Raw genomic sequence first — 12219 nt, forward strand, 5'->3', positions numbered from 1 at the left:
ACTGATGATTAGTGTGTTCAGCTCTGTGTGTTTACTACAGAGTGAGGAGTGGCAGGGTGAAACTGACAGCCCACAGTGTCTCTAATGGGGGAATGAGAAATCACAGCCTGGTTTTCATAGTTCCACTCTGCCTGCTTGAGAAATAATAACAGATTGCACTCTGACAGTGATAAGCTGGAAAAAGGTGGACTGAAGTGTTGCAAAGTTTCACATTTACTCTTCACATAGTATTCTGTTGGACCAAAGGAAGTGAATGGAAATCTGGGAAAAAGAAAGAATCAGGTTGCTGCAACAAACGGGTCAACAGAAATTTGGAATTTGTGGCCATATTCAAAACTACCGTACTGCAGCAGCTATCAGTCTGAACTTCGTTTGGGTGTTTGTAACACAGAATACTTCTGCCCTCTGTTGTTGATCGAACCCTTTCGGGCACCCAGTCAGAGCCAGTTCCTGTCCGGAGTTCTCAGGTTTATGTTTTCTCTAGTAACACTTAGCATGGGTCAGAGTTAGAAAATGTCTGCAGTGGGTCTTCAGTCAGCCAAGGACACTGGAGCCAATCAGTGACATGATTTATTTAGGAATAATCTTCAGTTTAATTACGGAGTTTAGATCAAAAGCAAGAACATATACATTCATGTTGATTTGTGTATTCAGTGTGTCGCTGTAGATGCTGTGAACAACGCTACTCAGGAGGCTACTCCACTGACTCCACTAACCCTGCCAGTAAAACAAAACAAAACTCCAGGCCAAAAATCCAATCCTGCAGCTAAATGCTTTCACCAGGCATTTTCCTTTTCAGTGTTCCCCAAGTCAGTTTCCACAGACCCACTCTAAACAATGACCCACCTTGGCCAAGCATCATAGCTAACATTGTCCGTAGCCCATACATGGCAAGTCATCTGCATTTGGAGACGACTACAGGTAATGACCGAGCCGTCCGAGTACGGGCAAACGCTGGTTTGGAAAATGCACCCATGCAGGATCTGGCATGTGGTTTTTGAAAACGGCGTCAAGGCAGGCACATATTTGCATACAGAGTGGAGGACTGAGAGCCAATCACGAGTGGTACTCTACACCCACGGAGATGCATTCTAATGACGGAGTGAAGTGGGCTGTCCACTTTGGATCAGAACACTGAATAGCCTTGTTAACATCAGATACAAGCAGGGCCTGCGATCCAGTCCGTGCACACGCTGGTTTCCTCCCACAGAAGGCACTAAGATCTGAGTCACATCTTTGATTCAAGACAAGCGACGCAAATCATTATGATGGAACTGGAGATTGGCTTATTGTATACTGAAGATCTGATGTAGACGGCGCTGTCAGAGTGCACTGAACTGAACTGCAGTCTTGTGCAGAAATGAACACTGAGAGGACGATCCTTTGAGGTAGAAGACCTGTGTGGAGGATTTTGTGACCGATTAGATTTCAGATCGCTATACTAACAGTTCAGGTGTCACACAGGTAAAAGTCTTTTCCAACCCTTATTTATGAAGACAGAACTGAAGAGTTAAGTCAAGTATTTTCACCGCCTATTTTTTGGAGCAAATTTAAGAGTGCAATCCGATTACCTCTACAAGCACGTATCCTCGTGTCAATCGTCTGTTTTACCCCTGAATTCGAAAGGAAACTAAATTGTTTGAAATGAATAGATGATGAAACTAATTTATGTGCAGAGAAAACAATTCCTATCCCCGCCCTCTAAAAATCATCAAGTGCCTCAAGTATGAGAGGGGAGAAGAGTCGACCACACAGCTTTCCTTTACAGCTCTATAGCAAACAAACAGGACCACCAAACTAAACAGTTAAAAAAAAAAAAAAAAAAAAAAAGGAGGTCAAATAAAGAGGTATTATAGTTACAGTGCAAAAAAGATGAGAAGTTCAAGCTTAATACAAAAAAAAATTAGCACCAAACAAAAAAGAAAAACAAAGACAAGAAAATGCATGCAATTAACTGAGGTATTCAAGTGAAAAGGGCTTATTTATGAGGGCGAGGGGGGAGACATTTAGCAAGAAGCAAAAACCACAGACAAGGCTGGTATCCTTACCCTCGGGAACTGACTTCATTCTCATAGTGTCACATCTACTATAGCTTTGGTAGGTAAGGGATGTGAGGAACACTGTTGAAATGAATTGGTCTTGTTCACAAAGACGGTCTGAAAAGATTCCGTGTCACACACGAGTATCCAACTCATAGAAGATTCTGCAGCATATTGAACGGGTGAGTTTCTCTTTTTTCCTCGTATCAAAACTGGATGATTTGCTGTGGAAAGACATCTATTGCGCAAGACTGACCAAGTCGACTCCATCCACTCTTAGCATCGCTAAAACCAAATCGCAGAGATAATGCCTTAAACATCTCACCTGGCTGTCGCACTACATATAGCCGTAGACTTGAAACATTTATAGAAGCCATCCAGTTGTCTCGGTTTATACAGAAGCTACAAGAACATGCAACCTCAAGTGCGGTTAGAAACTAGTTTAAATTACAGTAACTGGGAATGTTGTAATTCCTATCAGTTTTGCAGGATGACGGTGAGCCTTAGCATCTAAGGCCGATAATATCATTTATGCATTTCATATATATTTATATACTTTGCTACGTATATGATTTTGGTGTCAATCTGACCACACCATTTTAAAAATAACAGATCCTAATGGAATAAGTGCAAAACTGATCAAGAATACATTTCAAGACAGATTAGACAGAAATGCCACCAGGTGTTCGCTCCAGTGGTATCTGTTAGCCACGTCTGCCATTAGCATTTTACAAACCGCTTTAAAACTGACTGGCACTAGTGCACAGGCTGAGGGGTTTAGCGTTTTTTTTTCTTCCTACATACACCTCTGATTGAACTATATACAATCTAATACTACACAATAAGCATAAGCCTCATCTCACTGACACAAGGTTAAAAACAGATGACAACAAAAAGAACAGTGGAGAATTGACACTGTGACCTGACCTTTTTTTTTTTTTATATATAAACACCTTGCTATACGTTAATAAAGCACTCATGATTACACAAAGCAGAAAGGAAAAGTAAAGATTGTGTTTGCGCAAAAAAAAAGAAAGGTAGAATATCTAATGTGAAATAGGCTGTGATATCAGTCTTCTTCAATTGTTGTGTCTGCACACAGTGTTCCCTGGGTGCCGTTGTTGTGCCATCACAGGCTAAAGATACAGGGCTAGTATCGTGCTGTGTTCGGAAGCCGACGTTGCTCTGTCGGCTTCGGTAACTTAGGTGCTAATGCTGACAGCTCAGTAAGAGAGCTCAATTGTTTTGGACCTGAGGTTGATTGGCTTTGAGGCTGCGCAGAGCTCGTCGCGCCGCTGCCGACTTGGCAATCCGGTAGCTGCGGCCAACACCTTTAAACTTGCCCTTTCCGACGACCTCCACCGTCACGCGGACTTTCCCATCATACGTTCTTTCTGCGGGGCTGCAAAGACAGGAGCGGGAACAACTGTTATTCTGAGTAATATACCAGCATTCTTTGAGTTGAATATCACACGTCCAATAAGAAATGATTCAAAAAGGTAGGGAAAAAAGGAAACTTTAAAACATGAACCATGAAATAACTCCCCGAAATCTTTAATTGTTTTGATAACAGTGTTTGTTGAACCTTTACACAAAATATATCAAATTTGAATCTGCATATATGAGTATTAATTTGTATCACATTTGCTACATTAGCCACATTTTGCAATTCAGCCATTAAACATTTATCATGCAATTTATATCATTTTTTTTAAGGAAAAAGAAAAGTCACGCTGATGATGTAGAAGTCTCAAAAACACACAAAAACCCTTGTAATCAAATATGATACGCTTCCAGAGATGGAGTTTTGCATAAGTAAGAAGATGTCAGAGACCAGTGTTAGTCCAGTATGATTAGTATACCTTTTATATTTTGATCATTATGCTAATTACACACTGTCCAAAAGTTTAATATCACTAAATTCAGCTGCCCTGAGTTAATAGCATCCACCAAATCCTTTCTTGTTTCTTTAATAGTTGATCCCATCTTAAAGAAAATATAATTATTTTGTTATCTATAAATTTGTACATGTAAAGCTGTTATTTACATATATTCCTGAACAGAAAAAACTACTTTTAGTGGTGGAATATTTTGCTCGATTAATGTGTGATGATATTTAAAAATCCTTTTGAAAGACACAAAATAATTTCCTTGTTTTTAAAATCACAGCTGGCCTAATAAATTTAAAGCACTGCACTTTTGCCCCTGTATGTACAGTCAGTGTAGCGAAGCTGTGCTCTTCATGTCCTACCTGAACTTTGCAGTTTCTGGTTCCATCTCGAGCAGCTCTCTCACAGGAGAGCGTGGCACATTGGCAGAGAATTTCTCTGTAATTGGTGAGGGGATGAAGATTGGTGAGGTAGAAAGAGATGGTATCATGACGATTCAATTGACACAACCACAGAAGTGGCAAATTATCATGAATGTTTGCAGTCATTCAAGCTCTCTGCATGCGCTGCCCATCAATCACGGAGGATAAACAAGAAACACAGAAATAAATAGAGAAACATGCTTCCACTCTTTCTCACCTATAAGTGGCCTCATCATTGGATAATACACTTGCCACACAGTCTCCAATGACATCCTGCTGTCCATGTAAATTGCTCCAGCTAGCGACTCAAAGATATCTCCCATGGCCTTAGGGACTTCAATGTCCTCCTCCTTCTCTTCGTCTTCTTCGGAGCGTCGCAGCTGGAGACAAAAACAACAAAGCTGTGCGTCAGCTGACACACTGACAGCTGTAACACCCCCAACCAGTTACAGCTGCCCCTCCCTGAGCCCCTTTCTGTCAGAGGTTCCTTCCTGTTAAAAGGGAGTTTTTCCCTTCTCAATGTCTATCTGCACTCTGACAGGTTGCACTGATGGCAACACAATAACCAGATCCCAGTTACATATGGAGTCCAGCACTGTTCCCAGTCTGAGGCTTCTTATATAGTGCTTTTCTACTCTTAGCACTCAAAGACTTTTACACAACTCATTCACCCATCTGCACAAGCACTTTCTTCTATGCTCTCTAACATTCACATGCATTTATTTCCGATGGATGCACCGGAGAGCAACATGGGGTTAGCATCTTGCCCAAGCAGACAGGGATCGAACCATAACCCTTCCAATTAAGTAGGTGACCTGCTCTACCACCTGAGCTGCAGCCACCCCGTGTTAACTCTATGCTATCAGCCTAATCTTCTTCTGTGTAATGGGGACATTGTGAGTGACTTTCCTGTAAAGCTGCAGAATTTAAGCCTCTGTCTGTTTAGCATTACCAACTCACATTAAGTCATCTCTCCATTGCTTTTACAGCTTTTTCTGTCTGATTTGACCCCCAAATATGTTATTTTATTGTTCAGCTTAGGGCGCTCTGCAGAAACATTGAGAAAGGATTAAGCCAATGGCTATGGTAGGAAAGAGTGTGCAAGTTATTGCTTAATTTCTTTCTCTCACTTTTTTATTTTTATAAATGCGTTCTTGTTTATATGCCTGCTGTCCCCTAAGGCATAAAAGTCCTTAAGCACAACGAAAGGAGATTTTGGTGCCAAGCTAGCCTTTTGCAGACGAATGAAACCCAAACGTTGGAATATGAAAACAGCTTAATAAAAGCTGGCAGCCTCGTTATTCGCGGCGAGCGGTTCTTGAACTTATTTCAGAGGGCAAAGCTACAACAACAAACATTAGGCTTGTTCCTGCAGAAGCGATAATAACCACATTCTTCAGAGAAGCAGGACTCACCTCAGAGTCCATGCCTTGCATTTCATTCTTCTCCAGCTGAAACTGCACAAAGTCATCAATGACGTGGAAAAGCTCTGGCGAGATGGCCTTGAAGTACTTGTGATAATCGTATTTAACAGCCAGAGAGGCAAAGATGGTGTTGTTGACGAGCGCTGAGCGCAGGTCAGTCAGTACTCCAGGAGAGTGCTGCCGTGGATCTTCGTAAAGGTGCTTTGTTATGAGGTAGTCTAGAATTGCATCGCCAAGAAACTCCAGCCGCTGGTAACAATCTGAGAAAAAGTGAAAGAAACACAGATTTGTCAACTGGAGATGCACAACTAAGAATGAAGGACAAAGTCAGTAAAGCATAAGGTTTACTGACCTGTAATGGTGTTATAATGGTAGGAAGCGTGAGTGAAGGCTTGCAGGAGATAAGCCTTGTTCTTAAAAGTGTAGTTGATCTTTTTTTCAAAGTTCTCAAAGCCAGATATGAGGTGGTTGAGAGTTCGTTCTGCATCTGGATGGTCCAGCATGCAGCGGGGTGGGATCTTGAGCCAGCCGTAACACAGGTCTGCGACTTGAGTATGAGTGTAATCCTGTGCCGCTGCTCCAGTCGGTGGACCTCTCTCCAATGGTAAAACCTGTTGTCGTTTTATTAAAAAAAAAAAATAATAATAGGAGAGAGAGAGAGTTTTGCCTTGCATTCTTTAAAACGTTACTTTCAAACAGTGCCATGTCTGTAAAGCTTGGGTCCTTCCAGATTTGAGCTGATGCAAGTACTCGGTCCATAATTCTCAATATTTTATGCATCACAAAAATTAACATCATTAACATCACTGCAATGTTTTCCTGAACAATACATGTCGCCACTCAAACTCCATAAACTCCATGTTAGGACGCAGGGGGAGGAGCTTGCTTAACTTTGCGATCGCCTAACTGGCATGTTCAGTAACTGACATGTATCTGAATTATTTATAATTAATATAAAAATATTATCAAATATAATCAACTATTTATTTGAACTGAGTCAGGAACATATAAGACCAAAAGTGAAGCGTGTTGCAAAGCTGAGGCCAACAGCAAAACAATGAACAGTAATAAAAAGTTTGTTCTGAAAGCTGGTAAAGTACATCCAAATCAGTATTATAATTCATGTATTAAGTTCAGGCCCAGGTTTAGTTTTTTCTATAGTTATTAAATAACACAGTAACAAAGTATTTGCCACTTTCCACTGTTACAAAAGTGAAATCTAAATTTGAAGAAGCCACTTTCATCTGTGGTTTTCACTTTGGACTACTCAGGTTCTCTGCAAATGCTAAACAAGCCTGAAAGAACAAACAGGCAAAGGAAAAAGTGCATTCTCCAAAATCGGGGAACTCTTTTATAGATGTTATAATAAAAAACTTAGGGAGAAGCAGTGGCAGGAAATATTCCACATCATGTTTATGCTCATCAAAAGGACATGTGGTTTTATTAGGATTCTCAATTGATTCATTTTTGTGCGTGTTCATTTGTTTCTGCATTGCAATGCATTCTGAGCTCACCTTGAGGCCCAGTGAACACAGGAACATTTGTGCAGCTCTCTCTCCACAGCTGGTCAGGTAGCAACCTAGCAGAGCTTCGACACAGTCAGCGATGCTCTTGTCTGCGATGCACTGCTCTGTATGCAGGTCGTAGGATATGGACTGCTTACCGAGCTCAGTGCCACAGTTCTCTTCCGATGGATTCCAAAAGCCTACCACAAAGTCATCCTCCTCACCGGCCTTGCTGGGGTCCAGGTAGCACATTGCATCCCACGAGCTGTAGTCAAACTCCTCAGGTGAGGGCCCACTGGGCACCTGCTCTGTGGGGTAATGAGCTGCGGTTGGATGGGAGGGCTTCTTGGGGGTCTTCCAATCATACGGAGATTCCATAGCTGGTGAGGAGCCTGAAGCTGGAGTAAGATTGGGAGGGAAGCCACTCAACGAGATCTTCTTCCCAAATGCTCCAGATCCCAGCAACATGTTGTCAATGAAGCGGATGTGCTCCTTGTAATACTCAAGATCATCCTCCATGTTCACTTCATCTTTTGGCTCATCTTTCAGCATCAACTCGCCATCTTCATCTACATCCTCGCCCTCGTCATCATCCTCATCATATTCGTGTCCAGATCGCCCGTTAGCCAAAAGCTCCTCTTTGGCCTGCATGAGGAAAAAAAAAAAAAGTCAATATAGTCCAAAAATCAATAGTTCATATTTCTATAGTATAATCACTGAAGTCTCTTCAGCACAAATTACTTTCTCCTGGGAGTAATTAAGTAATGTACTGCATTAGGTTTAAGAAAATTGTTCTGTGTCATGCATGTAATACGTTACCTTTTTAAAAATAATAACTCCAACACTGATCACAACAAAGAGAAGAAACGCCTCCAACGCACACAAACATTTGAGCACACAGCTCATTAGCATGAATGTAATCTCATTGATATGCTGTGGAGCCAATGAGAATTGATAAGGAATCAAATCGATAACCAATAACAATAACGTAATCAGAACTGCTGAAGCAGGTTTCCAGAGGCAAAATTAATCAAAATGCAACTTTAAGTATGTGAGCTGTCATTCATAGCCTACAGTTTAATGTGTGTTTACTGAAGTATGCATATATAGACTACACATTGACATTAACAGACGATATGTCCTAAGCATTATCAAAAAACATAACTAAAATCTTAATAAAAGTCTAATTGTGCACAGCGACTGTGTCTTGCTCCATTTTGTGAGTGTTTCTGTAAAAACACAGAGGAGACTGCTATCTGAACTAAATTAGAAAATGAGCCTGTCTCAGTGTTTTACTGCTTTTTATTGTTAAGCATTAGTTTTATTGCAATTTATTTCTGTTTTACATTTTCCTGCAGTTATTTCTGGGACAGTATATCATTCAACACAAACACAGTATTGCAGGCCTGTTTTCAGCACTCTGGATATTTCCTGCATTCACACAGCATTAGTCCATCTCGTTTGTTATGCCACTTTTAAGCACTGTTGATGTACATAATGTGCCTAATTAAAATCATGTGGGGCACCAGGTTACTTTCAGTTCAGCATAAAGTTGAATTTGTCTTTGGCCTGTTCTCTTAGCAACAGACTTTCATAGATTATTGGTACAATCTGGAGCAAAGGCTATACAGCATTGTGTAATTTCCCACCTCCATATGTGGATGACAAAAAGGGATGCCAGGGATGAAAAGTATATAGAAAGCTAGCACCACACGAACCATGAACAAACTGTCAGGTGAACATCTAATTTTATGGTATGTATCATCATCATCACTTCAAAAATAGATCTCCTTAAAATGTTCAATGACTGGATGTTTGGGCATATGGTTTGATTCACTGAAGGTTATTATCTAAAAGGAAAAGATTTTAGTCTTTTCTGTTTTAGGTTGTTCCTTTTTAGCTCACATCTGACCATTAACTGTGTTTTATTTCAAGCCTTTTTTCCCAAGTGGTGTATAAAAGAGTGTGTCGAAGGATTTTGGTTTTTAACCTTCATTATGAAAAACATTATCTGAGCTCCAGGAGTTCAGATGAGAGTTCAGACCTGTTCGACATGCAAGCACACAATCTCACCACGAGTTGCAAAACACGGAGAAAGTCTGCCCTCTACTGGCCCGTCATCGTCATTACATGAAACAACCTTTGGAAACTCCTCAGCGAACACACCGATCGACTACCACACAACAAAGAGAAAAAAACAGAGCGTATAAAGCTGCAGTAATCCACTGACCTCCTCTGAATTCATTCTGTCGGTGCTGCTCTTGTCCTGGTTGACCACATATCCAGGAGGCAGCCAGTTAACTGGAGGGTCGAAGATGGACACCACCATTCTGCTAGGAAGCCCTTTCTTCTTTCCCAGACGGTACAGGTTACAGTTGCTCACCTGGACATCAGGCAGAGTGTGAGTAACACAATGAAGTCATCTTGTCTTAATGGACACTGTGACATCAGCCAAGCCAGGACACAGTGCAAAGATGAGTTCTTAAAAAGGGTTTGCAGCTGTTCCCAAATGACACTAATCAACAAACCAAATGCTAATGCATCCAAGTCATTTTGTGTCATTTGCCTTGTTGTAGACAGCGATGAAAGTGTGTACATCTTCAGCCGGGCTGCATTCCATTATATACTGTTACTGTGTACACACATGCACGGCCTGTACCTTACTACTGCCACACGGTTCAGAGAAATAACATGCGTCTCACCTTCTTGCTGCGCATGTAGCTGAGACGTCCTTCGTGAGCATCAGGGTAGGTACAGAACAGGTATGTAGTGATGGCATGCTTCAGGAAAGAGTCACCGAGCATCTCCAGCCGCTCCAGGTTGAAGCCGTCGCTGGCATTAGACAAGGTCAGGGCCTGCAGGATGAGACCGGGGTTGGGCCCCAAGCTCTTGGGTGAGTTTGCTGCGTGGGATCCATGCTGGGGACGAGCACAGACATCAGAAGGTGCTGTGAGAGTGTTGGGACTCGTGGCTGCTCGGCTGCAGACTGAGGTAGCTTTTTTTGTGTGGTCTGAAGTCCTCCCCGATGTACATTCATCACTAGGCTGTGGAGGACTGGAGTTGGGCTTCTTCAAGGTGTGAGGGGGCTGCACAAGAACTGAGGTAGTGCTTTGTACTGATTTGGAGCTCTGCAGCCCAGCAAAGCTGAGCTGGGAGCATTGGCAATTGTCACATTGGGGAAGATGCTCATTTTGGTTGCCATCGTCACAGCTAGCAAAGAAGGCAGTGCCATTAGTTAGGTTCCTGGTGCAGGGGGCTTCTTCAGAATCTAAAGCTTTGAAGTCCTCCTGCTCAGACATGGAAGAGTGCTCACCACTGGGAAGCATTAGGGAACTGGGATCAGGGCTTATAGTCTCTTGGTGCTTACAGTGACTGGCACCTTCCTCGCTGCAGGACTCAGGGCAGGATATGAAGGTTTTGCTGTCAATAGACCTTTTCCAGCCGAAGTCCAGGTTTGGATATCTGCCACATACAGAGCATCTACATGTTAGCGTGTGCACACACACACAAGTTGTTCACAAACAACAAATCCTAAAAGAGAAGATTTGGTTTTCTTAACTAAGATCAGACATTAACACTAACTCATCAAGTCCCAATGGGACACTTTGGTCTGGCCATTCTTGTGGATGTTACTTCGACATGTGCCACCCACATCAGCATTCTAACAACTTTATCATGCAATCAACTCGTTTTACTGTGCAATAGGAAAAAATGTGCAATTTTGAGGACACCAACATTTATATAGTCCTTTCCTAGTCTAATAAGTCAAAAGGCTTTACAATCTAACCAACAGTCACCCATTTTCTACACTTGCACTCCAATGAACAGTTTTAATTGTGTTTGTGTATGAATCTTTTGGAAAGTGTGACGCGGAAATCTGTTATTCTATTGTGTATGTAACAGCAACCTGAAGTCAGGGGGGAGGGTCTGGACTCCCACTCCGGCCTCACTAGCTGTCTGAGCTCTGAGCTCCTCAGCAGTCAACAGGCAGTGTAGGCGGTAAAGTATGCTGGGCAGACACACTGCTTTTCTCCACAGGGAGGCTGGAATAGGGTGGATGGCACACAGTTCTGGGACCAGGATCTGACAAACACAAAGCACATGAGACTGGGATTGTCGGAATAAACAGCAACTCACAACAAGACTTCGTCTCTGGCACTCACTGGTCTAATAATTCCTGAAAGCTAACAGATCACCATCAACCCTGTCCACACACATGATCATGCCATATTAAATAATGCATCTTTGAGAATAGTATTCTTTGATATAATAGGTTATAGAAATCAGTAATAATAATAATCATCATCATCATCATCAATCCATCCTCTTTTCCAGTTCAAATTCACAGTAGGGCTGGAGCCAGAGAGACGAGCGTTTACCCCACAGCCAATTCAGAACCAGTATCTGGACTGTGGGAGGAACCCCGAGCACCCGGACACAGACACAGGGAGAACATGCCCACTCTACACAGAAAGACTCCAGCTGACCAGTGGATGGAAACAGGACCACTGTACTAACCAGCAGTAAAGTGATATCTAGAAACGTTCTTTAAAAACACACAAAAATGAAATATGAGCATGTCCCATGTTCCTTTACACACAAAATTATACTAGGTTTCCTACACTGATGGATATCTCCTCACCCTACAATCTAACAGAGGCAGCGAGTACCTGTTTGTTCTGTAAACTCTCCCACTTGGCCTTCCTCTTCTCTGCACTGCTGAGTGGCAGGGCTTTGCCCTTCTGGTTTAGGTGTCGAGGGGTTAACAGGTTCAGTCTGCGATGGGACAAGAGAGTTGGAAAGCCTGGTCACCATAGTGAACATTTAAATTTATATATACGCATAGTAGAGCTGGGCGATAGAACGATAACGATATGTATCGCGATATAACTTTTACTCGATAGAGAAATTAAGCTATCGCGATAGACCTCGCCGCTCTT

The 12219-nt window shown here is 42.1% G+C and overlaps 1 protein-coding gene across 1 annotated transcript in view; it reads right to left on the minus strand.

Annotated features, from left to right (window-relative positions):
- Nucleotides 1–400: 400 nt before the first annotated feature.
- Nucleotides 401–12219, minus strand: part of dicer1 (dicer 1, ribonuclease type III) — a 30845-nt gene continuing 19026 nt past the window's right edge. Inside the window, exons 20-29 of the mRNA XM_013915171.1 lie at nt 11950–12055; nt 11187–11362; nt 9982–10741; nt 9510–9662; nt 7289–7924; nt 6127–6385; nt 5766–6034; nt 4568–4730; nt 4291–4366; nt 401–3441 (exon numbers count right to left, since the gene is read on the minus strand). Coding sequence (XP_013770625.1) covers nt 3276–3441; nt 4291–4366; nt 4568–4730; nt 5766–6034; nt 6127–6385; nt 7289–7924; nt 9510–9662; nt 9982–10741; nt 11187–11362; nt 11950–12055 — 2764 coding nt within the window. The 3' untranslated portion in view covers nt 401–3275. The remainder of the gene's footprint in view (nt 3442–4290; nt 4367–4567; nt 4731–5765; nt 6035–6126; nt 6386–7288; nt 7925–9509; nt 9663–9981; nt 10742–11186; nt 11363–11949; nt 12056–12219) is intronic.

Source organism: Pundamilia nyererei, unplaced genomic scaffold, assembly GCF_000239375.1.
Source record: "Pundamilia nyererei isolate P.nyererei 1_Seehausen unplaced genomic scaffold, PunNye1.0 scaffold00262, whole genome shotgun sequence".
Classification (NCBI taxonomy): domain Eukaryota; kingdom Metazoa; phylum Chordata; class Actinopteri; order Cichliformes; family Cichlidae; genus Pundamilia; species Pundamilia nyererei.